This window comes from Nerophis ophidion, linkage group LG01 (genome assembly GCF_033978795.1).
Source record: "Nerophis ophidion isolate RoL-2023_Sa linkage group LG01, RoL_Noph_v1.0, whole genome shotgun sequence".
In the NCBI taxonomy this organism is placed as follows: domain Eukaryota; kingdom Metazoa; phylum Chordata; class Actinopteri; order Syngnathiformes; family Syngnathidae; genus Nerophis; species Nerophis ophidion.
In genome coordinates, this window is record NC_084611.1 from 38,423,735 (window position 1) to 38,444,056 (window position 20,322).

General features: G+C 39.7%; 1 protein-coding gene across 4 annotated transcripts in view; it reads right to left on the minus strand.

Annotated features, from left to right (window-relative positions):
• pcsk5b (proprotein convertase subtilisin/kexin type 5b) overlaps positions 1-20,322 on the minus strand; it is a 305,406-nt gene that overhangs the window by 82,349 nt on the left and 202,735 nt on the right. For all 4 annotated transcript variants that reach the window (XM_061902184.1, XM_061902182.1, XM_061902180.1 and 1 more), the window contains exons 17-20: positions 14,909-14,993; positions 7,372-7,475; positions 7,127-7,265; positions 3,609-3,724 (exon numbers count right to left, since the gene is read on the minus strand). In XM_061902184.1, the coding sequence (XP_061758168.1) occupies positions 3,609-3,724; positions 7,127-7,265; positions 7,372-7,475; positions 14,909-14,993 (444 nt within the window). The remainder of the gene's footprint in view (positions 1-3,608; positions 3,725-7,126; positions 7,266-7,371; positions 7,476-14,908; positions 14,994-20,322) is intronic.

Consider the following 20,322-nt stretch of genomic DNA (forward strand, 5'->3'; position numbering starts at 1 on the left):
GGGAAATTGTCGCTTTCTCGGTCCGAATAGCTCTTGCTGCTGGAGGCTATGATTATAAACAATGTGAGGATGTGAGGAGCCCTACTACCCGTGAGGTCACACGCACATTGTCTGCTACTTCCGGTAAAGGCAAGGCTTTTTTTATTAGCGACCGAAAGTTGTGAACTTTATCGTCGATGTTCTCTACTAAATCCTTTCAGCAAAAATATGGCAATATCGCGAAATGATCAAATATGACACATAGAATGGACTTGCTATCCCCGTTTAAATAAGAAAATCTCATTTCAGTAGGCCTTTAATAGGTCTAATCAATCAGTCAATATTTGTATCGTTATTGTCATTTTATGCTCTGGCTATGAAAATATTAGATTTATAATGAATAATGCCTACTTTGCAACAATTGTTTTATTGCGATTACGTCCAGAACCAATTAACAGCGATAAACCAGGGACGGCTATATAAGGAAACAGTTGATCACTGTAATTGACTTGAAGTTAATCACCAAATAATTGCCCAGTCCTACATGATATAATGTAGGCAATCAAACGGAATTGGGACTATGTTTAGATTTTAACTAGAGCAGTGTAAAGCCAGTCTTAGTTTCATTTTAACAACAACAAAAAAGGCATAAAAGAAACATCATGCAGAAAGAAAGAAAAGCTGTGCGTCCTATAAGCAGTACGATCTCACTTGTTTTTATTCTTAAATAAAAGGGAGCCAAAAAGTTTTATTGTGCTAATCACAAATTTGGTACAAATTTTTAACCTGAACCAATCTGTACTGCTTGCAGGAAATGGCACATTAAAGCATAGAACAAAGAAAATGTTAGAAACAGAAGTTAACAGTAACAGAAAAGCAATGCAGAAAGAGGATAACCCTGTGTGAGCACTGTGACATTGGGAACACAGTTTGTGCAAAAAAATAAAATAAAAAATGAGTGAGTGAGTGAGTGAGTGAGATAGATTAGTGACACACTGCAGAAAACATACTTCAGTTTTTTTTTTTTTGGTACACAAGGACAGTGGCCAAAGCTGAGGCACTGACATTTATGACAAATATTTCAAATAAAAAGCATGTTCACGGTTAGTGCTTAGTCAACAAAGTATGTTCACATCCTGTAGATAAGGACCTCTCGGAACTCGGATACTTGAATATTGACTCAAAATGTGGAAAAAAAAAAATCTGTGAACTGGTCGTTATTTTGAAAGAAAATGCCTCGCGATCAGAGCAGAGTGAGGGTGCAACCAAATATTGTGTATTTTTGTTTGTGTGTGTGTGTGTGTGTAACCTCTTACAATGGAAATGTAAAAAAAAGAAACAACTTACACAGTAATCAAAGTAATAATTTAAAGATTTATATTTGTAACAGTTACTTACAATCAACGGCAGAATTGTGCAATAAATACATAATGTGAAATAGCAGTGAATGTGCAATATATAGTACCGGTACTCTAATGCAGTGGTCCCCAACCACCGGGCCGCAAAAAAATTTGTAATAATTTTTTTTTGTAATTTTTTTTTTTAACTAAATCAACATAAAAAACACAAGATGCACTTACAATTAGTGCACCAACCCAAAAACCTCCCTTTTTCATTACAAAAAACGCCCTTTTTCATGACAAAAAAATAAAAAAATAAACCCCCCTGCCCCCCCGCGGGACAAATTATCAAGCGTTGACCGGTCCGCAGCTACAAAAAGGTTGGCGACCACTGCTCTAATGTACATAATACATCTATAGTGTATGAAAATTGAAATATGAGTGGTTTTGGTGGGGATTTTTTAGCTTTCTATTATGTTAAATTTTGACCTAAAACTGTTCTTGTTACTTTGCGGACAGCGTGGCACGGTTGGGAGAGTGGCCGCACCAGCAACCTGAAGGTTCCTGGTTCAATCCCCAAATTCTACCAACCTCGTCACGTTCGTTGTGTCCTTGGTTGGCGCCTTGCATGGCAGCTCCCGCCATCAGTGTGTGAATGTGTGTGTGTAAATGGGTGAATGTGGAAATAGTGTCACAGCGCATTGAGTACCTTGAAGGTAGAAAAGCGCTATACAAGTACAACAACCCATTTACCATTTAACCATGTATATTTGTCTATCATGTTTCCTGTCCATTTACGCTGCTATAACATGCACATTTTCTTCCACAAAGATCAATAAAAGTCTTATTTTTTTGTATAGCTTCTTGTTACACTATAACATACAGTCCACTATCATTTGTAAACAACCGATAAAACATCTGGAATGGATTCTATTGCTATTAATTCATATAAAGGAAGTCACAATGCAAAAATTTGAGAATTGGGTCTTTCGTGAAATCTGCCTTTTTCTATGTGTTTTTTAATTTAATTTTTTTTTACAAGTGTGTGTATAACCTTTTGAAAGTGTATTAGTAACAGTAGGCCAAATATGTAAATGCTAATGATTAGATAATTTACAAAGGTGTAAATGCTAATTGAGTATGGGTTTAATTTTTGGTTAAAGATGATTAGAGATGTCCGATAAAATCGGACTGCCGATATTATCTACCGATACATTCTTCAAAAGGTAAATAAAAACAATCGGAAATTATCGGTATCGATTTAAAAAAGAAAAATATTGGACTTTTTAACAGTACAAGGACGTAGGGAGAAGTACAGAGCGGCAATAAACCTTAGAGGCACTGCCTTTACGTGTAGGTCCAGTCACATAATATCTACGGCTTTCCACACACACAAGTGAATGCAACGCGTACTTGGTCAACAGCAATACAGGTCACACTGAGGGTGGCCATATAAACAACTTTAACACTGTTAAAAATATGCGCCACACTGTGAACCCTCACCAAACAAGAATGACAAACACATTTCCGGAGAACTTCTGCACCGTAACACAACAGAACAAATACCCAGAACCCCTTGCAGCACTAACTCTACAATATACACCCCCCGCTAACCCTCACCCCCCACCTCAACCTCCTCTTGCTCTCTCAGGGAGAACATGTCCCAAATTCCAAGCTGCTGTTTTAAGGCATGTTAAAACAAATAATGCACTTTGTGACTTCACTAATAAATATGGCAAGTTATTTTTTTCCATAACTTGAGTTGATTTATTTTGGAAAACCTTGTCACATTGTTTAATGCATCCAGTGGGGCATCACAACAAAATTAGGCATAATAATGTGTTAATTCCACGATTGTAAATATCGGTATCGGTTGATATCGGAATCGGTAATTGGAAAATATGGGGATATCGGCAAAAAGGCTATTATCGGACATCTCTACTAATGATCATGATGCATTAATCAACATGTGGTAATGTTGTCAAGTCAGCTTTTTTTTTGCACTTATGAACTTTTAACTATACTTGTGTGTTATTTAAAACACAAGGTAAAACTCTGAAATGATTATACTGACATAATTTTTTTATGGAGGAAGTCCATATCCCAAAAACACATCAGAGGTGAAACAATTCCCTTGAATAGATGTGTTCGAGTTGCGAGGGTCCACTGTTGACTGTTAGCTGTGTTCTATTAGTAGCACTAGAAGCATGCACGTGTTAGTTCCTGCAACACCTTTTAGAAACACGAGCAGACGAGAGCATACGAGATAGAAGAGAGCTGACAACTCACCATCTTTGCAGATGGTGCTGACCACACAAGCTCCCGCCTCCAGATTGTAACCGCTGACGCAGCTACTGCAGTTCCTTTCACCGGGCCCCAGGCACTCGTAACAGCTATGATCGCACCTGTCGGCGGGGCACATGGAGAGTTAGGATGCCGTCGTATCGCTTTGGCGTCCTAAACATTCAATTGTGACCAATGAGGCCCATGCCTTATAACGCAATGTTCTTTGTTTTTTTAAACACAACAGGGAGGTTAGATTCTTAGCCCCAAGGCTCGCCCAACAGTTGGCACGTCCTACTTAAAAGCCACAGTGGTAAAAACAAGGTTGACAATTGAAACGAAAAATAGCACTTTGAGAAACTGCAAAAACAATTGGGCAAATATAACAAGCATTTCTGAATACCCATCCCTATTATACAGACGAGGAATGGGTACCAAATTCCGTTGTTATTATCAGGTAGTAGGGGTGTAACGGTACACAAAAATTTCGGTTCCTTACGTAGCTCGGTTTAGCGGTCAGGGTTTGGTTAATTTTCGGTACAGTAAGAAAACAACAAAATATAATTTTTTTGGTTATTTATTTACCAAATTTGCAAAATCTTCCACCAAAAATATTTTTCTTAGTGGAATATTTGATGTGAAGTAATGGGAACCTTGGCTAGGTCAATAGCAATGACAGTTTGAAACAAAAAAAAAACAGCTTTTTTTTGTTAGTCAACATTGCAACTTTTTCTAAATTACATTTAACCTTCAAGCTTTTTTGTTTCACTTCTGTTATGTTTTTGTTTATTTTAATAGTAATTTTAGAATGTGCCGGGGGCCTTTAAAACATTAACTGTGGGCCCCAAACGGCCTCGGGGCTAACTTTTGACACCCCAGCTATAGATAATAAAAAATTTTATCTCATAAATCGATGGATAAAAAGCAGAGCCTGGAGACGCATGCGCGTTTATCTCAACTCTCTCGCTCTCTGCCCCTCCCTCACGAATGCTGCTGTTGCGCGAACAATGTGTTTTGTTTTGAACCCCTTCTTAACACTGAACGTACATTGTTAATACACGCAACCATGACTCAAAATGCCGAACATTTGAGGCATTTAAGAAACTCTGCCCTGGTGGTCAGTCTATCCTAGCCCAGTCCGGCATTTGGAGGATTGTTTACGCTACGTTCTCTTCATCTCTGCACCGAACCGAATCCCCCGTACCGAAACGGTTCAATACAAATACACGTACCGTTATACCCCTATCGGGTAGTAATTTCTGCAAAATTACACGGATGTTACGTCTGGTTGCAAAACACTCCGCTGTATGGAGTGGTACACGGACGCAGGGAGAAGTAGAGAGCGCCAATAAACCTTAAAGGCCGGCCCGATCACATAATATCTACGGCTTTTCACACGCACAACTGAATACACAGCATACGTGGTCAACAGCCATACAGGTCACACTGAGGGTGGCCGTATAAACAACTTTAACACTGTTACAAATATGCGCCACACTGTGAACCCACACCCAACAAGAATGACAAACACATTTCGGGAAAACATCCGCACCGTAACACAACAGAACAAATACCCAGACCCCCTTGCAGCACTAACTCTTCCGGGACGCTACAATATACACCCCCCTATACCCCCACCCTTCCAACCTCAACCTCTTCATGCTCTCTCAGGGAGAGCATGTCCCAAATTCCAAGCTGCTGTTTTGATGCATGTTAAAAAAAAAATAATGCACTTTGTGACTTCAATAATAAATATGGCAGTGCCATGTTGACATTTTTTTTCTATAACTTGAGGTGATTTATTTTGGAAAACCTTGCTACATTGTTTAATGCATCCAGCGGGGCATCACAACAAAATTAGGCATAATAATGTGTTCATTCCACGACTGTATATATCGGAATGTCGGATATCGACAATAAAAAAGCCATTATCGAACATCTCTAATAGTTATTATTGGCACCTTAAAAAAAACGGGAAACATTTAAAAGCGAGACAGAAGTTTTTGCATTTGTTTAAAAAAATAATGCAAATAAATTCTTAAGACTGAGATAGCGACTTGTCCAGGGTGTACACCGCCTTTCGCCCAATTGTAGCTGAGATAGGCTCCAGCACTCCCCGCGACCCCAAAGGGAATAAGCAGTAGAAAATGGATGGACGGAGGGATATTCTTAAGACCTTTAATGGTTATTTTTAAAACTTTTTACAAGGTTTAGATCAGGGGTCTCAAACTCAAATTACCTGGGGGCCACTGGATGCAGAAACTGGGTGAGGCTGGGCCGCAAGATAAGATTTCTTAAAAAAATCTAACATGCATTTTTTTATGAATTCACCTTCTTTGAATGGCTTTCCCGGCCTAGCAACATACTTGGCAACTGTCGCGATCTTTCCGGGAAACACCGGAATATCAGTGCCCCTCCCGACAACCTCCTGGGGCAATCATTCTCCCGGTTTTCACCTAGACAACAATATTAAGGGCGTGCCGTGATGACACTGCTTTCAGCGTCCTCAACAACCTGCCGTCTCGTCCGCTTTTCCACCATACAAAAACTGTGCCGACCCAGTCACATGTTGTATGAAGCTTTTGCAGAACTACGTAAGTGACTGCAAGACATACTTGATCAACAGCCATACAGGTCAATATGCGCCACACTGTGAACCCACACCAAAAAAGATTGACAAACACATTTTGGGAGAACATCCGCACCGTAACACAACAGAACAAATACCCAGAATCAAATGCAGCCCTAACTCTTCCGGGCTGCAATAGGGGGCGGAGTTGGGAGGGGGCTTGGTCTATATTGTAGCCCGGAAGAGTTAGGGCTGCATGGGATTCTGGGTATTTGTTCTGTTGTGTTTATGTTGTGTTACGGTGCAGATGTTCTCTCAAAATGTGTTTGTCATTCTTGTTTGGTGTGGGTTCACAGTGTGGCACATATTTGTAACAGTGTTAAAGTTGTTTATACAGCCACCCTCAGTGTGACCTGTGTGGCTGTTGATCAACAATGTTTTTGCAGTCACTTATTGTGTCTACAGAAGTCAAATACAACATGTGGCCGGGCTGGCACGCTGTTTGTACAGGTTGAAGAGGATGCTAAAGGCAGTGCCTCCACGGTGCCCCCTTAATATTGTTGTTTGGGTGAAATTCGGAAGAATATTTACCCCTGCAAGGGCACTGAAAATTGGGAGTCTCCCGGGAAAACCGAGGGTATATAAGTATGACGCTGTAAAGTGCCATTCATATAAAACTCGCGGGCTGCACCAATATTACATTTTCATATTAAGGTGTGGGCCGCAAAATAACGTCTCGCGGGCCGCAATTGGCCCGCGAGCCGCGTGTTTGAGACCCCTGGTTTAGATGAAATTAAAGACATTTTAAAGCCTAAAGTTTAAACTTTTTTAAATCCCACAAATGCCTTAAGCTAAAAGGGTGTCCTGGGGAACCACAGGGTGCACTAACGTTGGCATGAAATTTTTGTCATTTTAGTCAAATGACCAAGGATACAAGCGACAGAAGGAGACTCACTTCTTACAGGACCTCTGCACCTGGCCGCTGTCGGACGTCTGTTCAAACAGGAAGTAGCCTTTGCTGCAAGTGGACACACAGCGCCAGTCCTCCAGCAAGTAGCTGTCGGCACACTTGGTGCACGCTTCTATACCAGTGCCTGCAAAAAAAAAAAAGAAAATAAATCACATCGGACATTAAAGTCAATGTTGAGAATAGACCTGACGGGTCATTGTGCTGCCACGCAAGCGCCACGGACATATTACCTGCACAGGTAGCACAGGCACGATGACAGGGCTCACAAGTCCTTCTGTGGCCGTTGTAATAGGAACCCGAATCACACGTCATCTGACACTTGTTGCCTTGTAAACTGGACAGAAAAATAGAACATGCTCATTCATATTACGGTATCCAACTACAAACCCTGTTTCCATATGAGTTGGGGAATTGTGTTAAATGTAAATATAAACGAACTACAATGATTTGCAAATCATTTTCAACCCATATTCAGTTGAATAAGCTACAAAGACAAAATATTTGATGTTCAAACTGATAAACTTTTTTTTTTTTGCAAATAATCATTAACTTTAGAATTTGATGCCAGCAACATGTGACAAAGAAGTTGGGAAAGGTGGCAATAAATATTGATAACGTTGAGGAATGCTCATCAAACACTTATTTGTAACATCCCACAGGTGTGCAGGCTAATTGGGAACAGGTGGGTGCCATGATTGGGTATAAAAACAGCTTCCCAAAATATGCTTAGTCTTTCACAAGAAAGGATGGGGCGAGGTACACCCCTTTGTCCACAACTGCGTGAGCAAATAGTCAAACAGTTTAAGAACAACGTTTCTCAAAGTGCAATTGCAAGAAATGTAGGGATTTCATCATCTACGGTCCATAATATCATCAAAAGGTTCAGAGAAACTGGAGAAATCCCTCCACGTAAGCAGCATGGCCGGCAACCAACATTGAATGACCGTGACCTTCAATCCCTCAGACGGCACTGTATCAAAAACCGACATCAATCTCTAAAGGATATCACCACATGGGCTCAGGAACACTTCAGAAAACCACTGTCACTAAATACAGTTAGTCGCTACATCTGTAAGTGCAAGTTAAAGCTCAGCACGTGTTACAACAGCGTGGCTTCGTAAAACAAGAGTGCGGGTACTTTCCTGGCCCGCCTGCAGTCCAGACCACTCTCCCAACGAAAATGTGTGGCGCATTATGAAGCGTAAAATACGACCGCGGGGACCCGGACTGTTGAACGACTGAAGCTCTACAAAAAACAAGAATGGGAAATAATTCCACTTTCAAAGCTTCGACAATTAGTTTCCTCAGTTCCCAAATGTTTATTGAGTATTGTTAAAAGAAAAGGTGATGTAACACGATGGTGAACATGCCCTTTCCCAACTACTTTGGCGCATGTTGCAACCATGAAATTCAAAGTTAATTATTATTTTTAAACAAATAAATAAAGTTTATGAGTTTGAACATCAAATGTCTTGTCTTTTTAGTGCATTTAATTGAATATGGGTTGAAAAGGATTTGCAAATCATTGTATTCTGTTTATATTTACATCTAACACAATTTCCCAACTAATATGTACAATACAACCATACCTCATTTACATCATCACACAAAGACAATACATACTCTTGTTCACATGTCATCATTTGCAAAAACAACCATGATTTTAACAGACACACCTCACAATTTACAACAAAAAAGCTGTCATTGATAAATATAATACACATTAAGTTGATGTGTCAAACATAGTTCCATTGTTCCATTCCTTTATGGCTTTATATGAAAAGGCTGACTGATTGGGCAAAAGATGTTTTACATCTGGGTACGCTACACTGCCCCCTGGTGGAGGCTCGTGCGTCTCCAGTTGTCACAGCAGATGTAAACTGGACAAAGTGCTTAAGTGGCTCTGGTGCAGTGTTATTTAGGATTCCATGGGCCATTCGTATTGATGCTAATCTTTGAACGTTAGCTAAATGTAAGCTACAATGTAAATAGTCATGAAAATGAAGAAAACGCATTAAATGAGAAGGTGTGTCCAAACTTTTGGCCTGTACTGTATATACACACTCGGATTCACGAGGAACAGAGTGGTTTTCGTCCTGGTCGTGGAACTGTGGACCAGCTGTATACTCTCGGCAGGGTCCTTGAGGGTGCATGGGAGTTTGCCCAACCAGTCTACATGTGCTTTGTGGACCTGGGGAAGGCTTTCGACCGTGTCCCTCGGGAAGTCCTGTGGGGAGTGCTAAGAAAGTATGGGGAATCGGACTGTCTGATTGTGGCGGTCCGCTCCCTGTATGATCAGTGTCAGAGCTTGGTCCGCATCGCCAGCAGTAAGTCGGACATGTTTCCAGTGAGGGTTGGACTCCGCCAAGGCTGCCCTTTGTCACCGAATCTGTTCATAACTTTTGTGGACAGAATTTCTAGGCGCAGTCAGAGCGTTGAGGGGATCCGGTTTGGTGGCTGCATGATTAGGTCTCTGCTTTTTGCAGATGATGTGGTCCTGATGTCTTCATCTGGCCGGGATCTTCAGCTCTCACTGGATCGGTTCGCAGCCGAGTGTGAAGCGACCGGGATGAGAATCAGCACCTCCAAGTCCAAGTCCATGGTTCTCGCCCGGAAAAGTGTGGAGTGCCATCTCCGGGTTGGGGAGGAGATCTTGCTCCAAGTGGAGGAGTTCAAGTACCTCGGAATCTTTCCAAGGTTCTCATAGTCATCATTGTCACTGACGTCCCACTGGTTGTGAGTTTTCCTTGAGAAGAGCTGGATGAAGTGGTCAGGGAGAGGAGAGTCTGGGCTTCCCTGCTTAGGCTGCTGCCCCCGCGACCCGACCTCGGATAAGTGGAAGAAGATGGATGGAGGGATGTATGTATACATGTTATTTTGGACTGACAAATTCTAAATGTGCCCAAAGATATAGTAGAAAATTGGACAGCTTAATTTTACTTAACTTAAATCATGATTAGAAAAAGTGGAAAGGAAAAATGTATGTGGGAGAAGAGGTCAGTCCAACAGATGTTGAGATGTTTGCAGTGAGGACAGGTTTGGTGCAGAGCTGAGCTAAAACACAGCTGGTACGCGTTAGTTGACAATTCCAAGAAATAATTTAGTCTGGACCGCTCTTGTAACCTGCAAATGCATAGCGTGTGTGTGTGTGTGTGTGTGTGTGTGTGTCTTCAGCTGCTGTTAAGGGGAAATGATAGGCTCTAAGTCCCCAGCTTCACCGTACAAGGTATGATCCATTTAACTCACATATGTTTCTTAGCTGGAATTCCAACACTTCAAAACGCCCTATCTACTGCCAGCCAAGATGAAAAGGGTGCAGTGGGAAGCGGCCAGGGACTAAAGTGGAAAAAGTCCACATGGAGAATTTAAATGGCTTAAGAGTTGAGAGTGTCTTCAAAGAGGCCATCGCCACCCAAAATGGGCAGCGGCTCCGCTTCTTGTGTGTCCCAGCCGACCCCCCACCGTCGCATGACACGGGTTTATGAGGCTTTTAATACAGCGAGGTCAAAGGGTGAAAGGCAGTTGACTCAATAAATGCGTCCCAGGGGAAAAACAGCTGCTGTGAACACGAACGTGTCCGAATTAGCAACGCTGTGTGGCCCACACTGTGATCTCTCTGATTAAAGTTTACTCAAGTAAAAGAAAAAAGTAGGTGTCCAAAAAGACTCAAGTAAAAACAAAAGCAACTAATTGGCACTACTTAGTAAAGCACAAAATGCAATAATAAAATAAATACTAAAACTGCAATAACCACACTGCAAAAACTAAAATTTACCGTATTTCCTTGAATTGCCGCCGGGTATATAGTCTGCACCTGCCTAGAATTACTGCCGGGTCAAACTCGTTTCGCAAAATCATAAGCGCATGCTCAGCATTACCGCCGGCTCAGGATTAACGCCAGGTCAAACTTGTTTTGAAAAATATTATTTTTATTAGCGCATGTCTAGAATTTCCGCCGGGTCGAACCCGTTTCGCAAAATAATTAGCATATGCCTAGAATTTCGGTTGGGTCAAACTCGTCACGTCACGAGTGACACTTCACCTGTCCTCATTTTCAAAATGGAGAAGGCTGAATTCAATAATTTAAAATCCCATAAAAGGAAGAAGATTAAGAGCTATTCAGTAGGATTCAAGGTCCAAGATATTGAATATGCTAAAAAGAACAGAAAGCAGCTATGTTTTATTAATATACCGTAGCTGCGTGTGTCAAATATGAGTCATTAAATGACTCCCGCCTCCTGGTGGTAGAGGGCGCTAGTGATCCTTCTTGCGACGACTCGTCTGCAGAAGAAGTGACAACAAGCAGCAAGAGTGAGCAGCGTGTGTTTATTTTTTCCTCTCGCTTGCACTTTTAACATGGAGGATTACATATCTTTTTTTTTTTTTGTCCTGTCCAGCTTCTCAGGCAAATCATACAGTATAGTTGATGTAGATGCCCATATCGGCTGTTGGGATTTACTTTACAAAAGAGAAGTGTAGGATACTTCTCTTGTTGCCTTATTTGAATTTGACTTTATTAAATGTATTTATATTATCATTTGGTGCAGCCGGGCTAGAGCAGGAGGGGATGGAAAGAGAAAAAAAGGAATACAGAGGGGGAAATTGTGGGGATAAGAGGGGGATTAGACAGAGAGACAAAAACAACAACAACAAACACAACAATAACAACAAAAACAACAATAGAACAACACCAGCACATACGATATGTACAAATATGATCGTAAAAGTGATAGCAAATAAGCAGTTAGTGAAATGAATAATAATATAGAAATGACAATGAGCATTTTTACACCAAAACTGGAGCAATACAAATACCAATAGAAAAAGCGCTATTGATAATGAACAATACCAATGGTTTACCTCTATTATCAACAATACAGTTGTACAAATTCAAGAATACGTATACATAATGATAGATAGAGAGATAATTAAAAATATAAATTTAAAAAAAAAAAAAAAAAGGAATACCGAAAGATGGAGGGGGAGAGAGGCAACCTATATTAATCTTGTAGATTGTTATCTACAAGATTAACCCATTGTTATCAATGGGTTAAGCTTTGTCAATATGCCATGTGTTACCCAGTTTAGGGCAACAACGTTGATATATGCTTGATGAAATGTGATTATGTGCATGAGGGTATGTATGTATATGTACTTGTATATGAACAGAATGTGTATATGAATGTTTGTACAGTAACTGTATATGTACAGTATACTTATGTTTGTTTGTACAGTAACTGTATATGTACAGTATACTTATGTCTGTTTGTACAGTGAATGTATATGTACAGTATGTGAATGTTTGTACCGTGAATGTGCGTGAAGATGGACGGACTTGGAGTATGTAGGTATGTAATGTATTTGTGTATGTATGTGGGAGCGTAGGTGCCTATGTATGTACGTTTGTACGTATGAGTAACGGTGAGTGAGTATGTGTGTTTGTATGTACAATATATTTGACCCCCAGTGTGCGCAGGAGCCAGAGTGCGGCCCCGGTCGCCCAGAGAGCCCAACCCAAACAGCAGGTGTGGCGCCCAGGGAACCAGGGACCACCGGCCCCACACAGCCAGGCCGGCCAGCGGCGGGAGCCCCAGAGGTAGAAAAGCACTATACAAGTATAACCCATAACCCATTTGAAACAGATTTTCCTCCACGCGGTCCATCTGCACTACGCCGACCCCCACTACCTAATAATTTATTTATTATTAAATACATTACCAAATTATTAAATACAATGCTAAGAAAAAAACAACAGTACAGTAGAGTAAACAGTACAGTAAAAATCTTCACTTTCTTAATAGATCCTTAAAAAAACATTTGCAACCCCCCCCCTTTTCCCCATTCATGCTTAAAAATTATGAATCGATTTAGAATGGGAATAAATAAAAATTGTGATTTCAATGTGAACTGATTGGTTCTCAAATGGGAGTACGTGTTCCCCTGGGGGTACTTGAAGGTATGCCAAGGGGTACGTGAGGTTTTTTAAAAATATTCTAAAAATAGCAACACTTCAAAAATCCTTTATAAATATAAATAGTGAATAATACTTAAAAAAAAAATATGAATGTAAGTTCATAAACTGTGAAAAGAAATGCAACAATGTAATATTCAGTGTTGACTGCTAGATTTTTTGTGGACATGTTCCATAAAAATTGATGTTAAAGATTTATTTTTTTGTGAAGAAATGTTTAGAATTAAGTTAATGAATCCAGATGGATCTCTATTACAACCCCCAAAGAGGGCACTTTAAGATGAGGATTACTTCTATGTGTAAACATTTTATTTATAATTGAACCCCTTGTTTATTTTTCAACAAGTTTTTAGTTATTTTTATTTTTTCAAATATTTCAAGAAAGACCACTACAAATGAGCAATATTTTGCACTGTTATACAATTTACTAAATCAGAAACTGATGACATAGTGCTGTATTTTACTTCTTTATATCTTTCTTTCAACCAAAAATGCTTTGCTCTGATTAGGGGGTACTAGAATTAAAAAAATGTTCACAGGGGTACATCACTGAAAAAATGTTGAGATCCACTGCTCTAATGAACTGTAAGGTAGGTCTGGGCGATTTATCGATGTACTCGTTATAGCGCGGGTTTGTCTCTGTGGGATATAGAAAATGACTATATCGTGATATTCGAGTATACATTCTCACACAGTTGCTTTTAGCTGCTGGCATTACACAACAGGTTCTTCCCGCTTTTTCTTGTCACTGCTTCTCACAGACAACATTAGCTGTGATGCTAATGGTGCGTTGCGAGTGGTAATACGAGAGAGAGAGGGTGCGAATCTGGGAACAAATGGAGGAAGAATTAATTCCCAAGAAAAACAGCACGGGGTGGATCGTCCGGCGGTGGTTTGGCTTCAAGTGGGAATATGTTCAACAATTACAGTATGCTGCAAAAGCGTTGCTACAAAAAGTAGCAGCACTGCTAATGTGTAGCATCGTTTGAAAAGTCACCCGTTAGAGAATGAAGAGTGCTTGAAACTCCGCATGTCGACAACTCTGTTCGGTGCCACACCCACAAAATGCAGAAGCAACCATTTCCAGATTAACACCGTATGAAAAAAAAAATCAACAGCAGAAGGAGATAACGTCCGTAGGAACCTACCACAGAACTAAGGACATACATTGTTTGATTTCCTATTATGCAGCTCATTTTTATTTGACAGTTTTTTAAATATCTTGTGACATCGTGCACAAAAGTGCACTTTATTTTTTTTAAAACTATTGTAGTGGCGTTCTGTACAAAAAGTGCACTTTAATTTAGTGTTGTTTTGACGTGTCATCTTAGTGACATCATGCACAAAAGTGCAATAATAGCGTGGTTTAAAATGTCTCTGACAATCTTGCACTTTCTGTTTTGAAATGACATGAATGTTTGTGCCACTGCTTAATAACTGTTTAATAAATACAGTTTTAGTCAATTGACTTAGGTGTGATTTCCCTCTCTGCATGAAAGTTTAAAATGAGCATATATCATTGCAGTATGAAGAAGAATGTTTTAATGTAAACACATAGAATCATCATACTGCTGTGATTATATGCATCAAGTGATCATTCAAGGCTAACTAACGCAAAATATGGAGATATATATCGTGTATCGTGATATGGCCTAAAAATATCAAGGTATTAAAAAAAGGCCATATCGCCCAGCCCTACTGTAAGGATAATAACATAAATAATGAGACATGTCAAAATGAGACTACCTGAAGTTATGTTATGCATATGGTTGGTGGGGTGCATCTGTCTCGCTCACCTGGTCCCTGGTTTGCATTCCGTGCAGATATTAGAGGCGGCGCACTTCTTGCAGTTCTCTGGACACCTCCTGCAAATGTTGGAATCTGAAAGAGACGAGATGACAAATGTCACACGGAGAGAGAAAGAAAAATAATAATATGGATAGGCGGAGGAGGGAGTTGAAGAAGCAGCGAAATAGGCAAAACAGCAGGAAGCATTAGTGGGAGAAATGTGAAGAGGAGGAAAGAGTGGAAAAGTGGAGGACAGGCTAAACAGCTGGGGGATGAAGAAGCAGAGGACTGCAGGAATGCAGCTGAAGACAAAAAAAAAAAGGGATGAACACGCTGTGACACAAAGCACATGGACACTTCTTCCTGTGAGGACGCAAGCGCCAGAAATAAAACATTGTATTCCTTTGGACGCAGAGAATTAGGATATTTGTTTTTAAGTAAAGGCAGTCTGGTGGTACCTCGGGATAGGAGTGGCCCATTTTACAAGTTTTTCGGGATACAAACTGTTTCTTGGCCAAGTGTTATGCTTTAGGTTACGAGCCGACCCACTCTCAGTTGGCATGGCAAATCCCACACTGCAAAAACTGAAATCTAAGTAAGATGAAATATCTCAAATAAGGGTGATATTTGCTTATTTTCTGTCTGATAAGATCATTCTTCTCATTGAGCAGATTTTATGTTAAAGTGTTTTACTTGTTTTAAGGATTTTGGTCCTAAATAACCTCAGTAAGATATTACAGCTTGTTGCTGAGATTTTATGACCTATATTGAGTAAAACATGCTTGAAATTATTTTTGTCCAAATGTCCAAAACACACCCAGCAATGGTGGACAGGAAGGCGGGGAAGAAGAGGGGAAAACACGGCCAAAATGGTCAAAAATCCCAATTTTGTCCAATATACCTCCCCGGGTTCCAGTCCTACGAGTCCCGCCGCTGGCCGCACAAGTCCCAGGTTGCAAAAAATGTCCAAAACGCACCCAGCAAAGTCCCATGGGAAGTGGGGGAGAAAAGTGAGAAAAGTCGTCAAAAGTCCCCCAAAATTTTCAAAATACCTACCCAGGTTCTAGTCCCACAAGTTCTGCCGCCGGCCATGCAAGTCCCGGGATGCCCAAAATGTCCATAACACGCCCAGCCGAGTCCCACAGGGTGGGGTGGATAAAAGTTGGAAAAGTCGTCAAAAGTCACAAAAATTTTCAAAATACCTACCCAGGTTCAGTCCCATATGGAGTGCCACCAGTCTTAAGACTTTTGTGGCACTCGAACCCGGGTGTGATTTGTGAACATTTTACCGACTTTTGTCACTTTTCTCCCCGCCTTCCCATGGGACTTTGCTGGGCACGTTTTGGACATTTTGGGCATCCTGGCCGGCGGTCGGACTTGTGGTAACCGAACCTGGGTAGGTATTATGAATATTTTTGGGACTTTTAGCGAATTTTCAACTTCTCATATTAAAACAAATGGACTTTTGCTGTTTTATTTTTAATGAAACAATAGAAAATACTCATATAGTTGTTATACAGTTGTTATTAATGAGAATATACTTATTTTAAGGTATTTTTGGGTTCATTGAGGTTAGCTAATTTTACTTGTTTTGGAAAGTCTTGACAAGCCAAATTTTCCTGTTCTATTGGCAGATAATTTTGCTAAGTTCAAATGAAATAACCCCAATTTTTTTTTCCTTGTTTTTGAACACTGACTTTTTGAAGTGCACAGAACCCCGTTAGATCCGATCAAAACATGCGTCCTACTCAATACAATGCAAAAACTGAAATCTAAGTAAGATTATATATCTCAAATAAGGGTGATATTTGCTTATTTTCTGTCTGATAAGATAATTCTTCTCACTAAGCAGATTTTATGTTAGAGTGTTTTATTTGTTTTAAGTGTTTTGGTCCTAAATGATCTCAGTAAGATATTACAGCTTGTTGCTGAGATTTGATGACCTATATTGAGTAAAACATGCTTGAAACTAGAATATCAACTGTTGCAAAGCTGTGTCATCAACACTCACAAGTATAAAACTGCTTTTTTCAAAGTATTAATTTCTTACTTCAGCATGAAATAAAAAATCATGACTTTGACACAATTGTGTTTCATAATTAAAACAGATGACAGCCAAATGGACTTTGCTGTTTTATTTTCAATGAAACAATAGAAAGGATGTACTCTTAGAGTAGTACTGTTGGCACAGTACAGTAAACTGACAGTTAATATTTAAACATTTGACATTTCAAACAATTTTGAACAGAAATAGTTCATGCACATTCTGATAATTTCTTCAAAATTACAATAAAAACAATTAGCCTGGGGCCGGACTGTAAAAAAAAAAAAAAAAATACATGAAAAAATAAAAAAATATATAATAAATAAATATATATATATATATATATATATATATATATATATATATATATATATATATACATACATATCCTTGCACAGTAATAGACGGAAAGATGATGTCATGTTGTCGATGGAAAAATGCATTTTTAGACCATATGATTTGCCTGAGCGGCTAGGAGACCCCGAGAGTAAGAAGCGGTTGCCTTGTTTCCTTACCATTAAAAAAAACAAACTAGTTTTTAGTAAAAGTTTGCTGGTTTCAATAAATGTAATGCCCAGTGCATATCATTATGTCAAGATAATGGCACTAGCATTTACTTAATTTAAGAATATTTTTCAACATATTGAGAAAAAAAGTCTCATATTTGTTTTTTTATCAAGAAAAGTGCACTTGTTATTAATGAGAATATACTTATCTTAGGTATTTTGGGGTTCATTGAAGTTAGCGGATTTTATTTGTTTTGGAAAGTCTTGACAAGCCGAATTTTCTTGTTCTATTGGCAGATAATTTTGCTTAGTTCAAATAAAATACCCCTCATTTTTGTATTTTTCTTTCTTGTTTTTGAACACTGACTTTTTGCAGTATAGTGTGTGAATGTGAGTGTGAATGTTGTCTGTCTATCTGTGTTGGCCCTGCGATGAGGAGGCGACTTATCCAGGGTGTACGCCGCCTTCCGCCCGAAAGGCTCCAGCACCCCCCGCATCCCCGAAAGGGACAAGCGGTAAGAAATGGATGGATGGATGTTATAATTGTGGTATTTTAGGGGGGATGTGGCGGGCAAACACATTAAATTGATTTAAATTCATTTCAATACGCTGTATCACAATATCACTTTTTCCAAGTTGAAGAGAACCAATGGTATCCCGAGGTACCACTGTATTTTGATTATTCTGATGAATATGAATGGATACTAGATGGATAGATCAAACCCAGAATTATCATTGATCATTGGAACATGTGTTTTATTGGGAGAAAAAGCAAGGTCTCGTCCAGCAATTAGGCCTGACACTGTGGGCCAGACGGATATCTTTCATCTTGCTGTCAGTGTGACAAAGAATATAAAGTCATTTACCGCAACACGGCGCTCAGCAATGCCAGCGCCTCAAAAAGTGGGGGAGGAAAAAAAAAAAACTATCTACAACATGGCCTGGGGAAATGTTATGATTGAACTTGGATCAGAAGATAGCCCCGTTCGCTGCCAGGAGGCTCAATGGGCTGTGGACCAACAAATTATTAGATTAGCATACTTTTCTGTTTCGCTGTTTTTCCACTTTTATCACAGCTGATTGTTCTTTTTTTTTTTTTTCCATCTAGTATATACAGTCCGTGAAGTGTGAACGAGACGCTCGCCTTAAAGAACGAGACGTTATATATTACAAAGCCCGTTTCCACATGAGTTGGGAAATTGGGTTAGATGTAAATATAAATGGAATACAATGATTTGCAAATCACTTTCAACTCATATTCAGTTGAATATGCTACAAAGACAACATATTTGATGTTCTAACTCATTACCATTTTTTTTTCAAATAATCATTAACTTTAGAATTTGATGCCAGCAAAACGTGACAAAAAAGTTGGGAAAGGTGGCAATAAATACTGATAAAGTTGAGGAATGCTCATCAAACACTTATTTGAAACATCCCACAAGTGTGCAGGCTAATTGGGAACAGGTGGGTGCTATGATTGGGTATAATAACAGCTTCCCAAAAAATGCTCAGTCTTTCACAAGAAAGGATGGGGCGAGGTACACCCCTTTGTCCACAACTGCGTGAGCAAATAATCAAACAGTTTAAGAAAAACATTTCTCAAAGTGCAATTGCAAGAAATTTAGGGATTTCAACATCTACGGTCCATAATATCATCAAAAGGTTCAGAGAATCTGGAGAAATCACACCACGTAAGCGGCATGGCCGGAAACCAACATTAAAAGACCGAGACCTTCGATTCGTTAGACGGCACTGTATCAAAAACCGACATCAAACTCTAAAGGATATCACCACATGGGCTCAGGAACACTTCAGAAAACCACTGTCAGTAAATACAGTTTGTTGCTACATCTGTAAGTGCAAGTTAAAGCTCTACTATGCAAAGCAAAAGCCAATTATCAACAACATCCAGAACGCCGCCGGCTTCTCTGGGCTCCAGATCATCTAAGATGGACCAATGCAAAGTGGAAAAGTGGTCTGTGGTCTGACGAGTCCACATTTCAAATTGTTTTTGGAAATATTCAACATTGTGTCATCCGGACCAAAGAGGAAGCGAACCATCCAGACTGTTATCAACGCAAAGTTCAAAAGCCCACATCTGTGAAGGCCCCATTAATACTGAAAGGTACATACAGGTTTTGGAACAACATATGCTGCCATCCAAGCGCCGTCTTTTTCATGGACGCCCCTGCTTATTTCAACAAGACAATGCCAAGCCATATTCAGCATGTCTTACAACAGCGTGGCTTCGTAAAAAAAAAAGAGTGCGGGTACTTTCCTGGCCCGCCTGCAGTCCAGACCTGTCTCCCATCAAAAATGTGTGGCGCATTATGAAGCGTAAAATACAACAGCGGAGACACCGGACTGTTGAACGACTGAAGCTCTACATAAAACAAGAATGGGAAAGAATTCCACTTTCAAAGCTTCAACAATTAGTTTCCTCAGTTCCCAAACGTTTATTGAGTGTTGTTAAAAGAGGTGATGTAACACAGTGATGAACATGCCCTTTCCCAACTACTTTGGCACGTATTGCAGCCATGAAATTCTAAGTTAATTATTATTTGCAAAAAAAAAATAATAATAAAGTAAGAGTTTGAACATCAAATATCTTGTCTTTGTAGTGCATGCAACTGAATATGGGATGAAAAGGATTTGCCAATCATTGTATTCCGTTTATATTTACATCCAACACAATTTCCCAACTCATATGGAAACAGGGTTTGTAAAACAAAATAGCGGCTCCGTGTTATGTTTGGAATGTGCGAAATCGGAAACAATGGGAGATAGGGCTGCAGGGAAAAATCTAATATCGATTCGATTTGCGATCTTAATATTTTAGACATATAAATGCATAAATCTGGAAAAATAG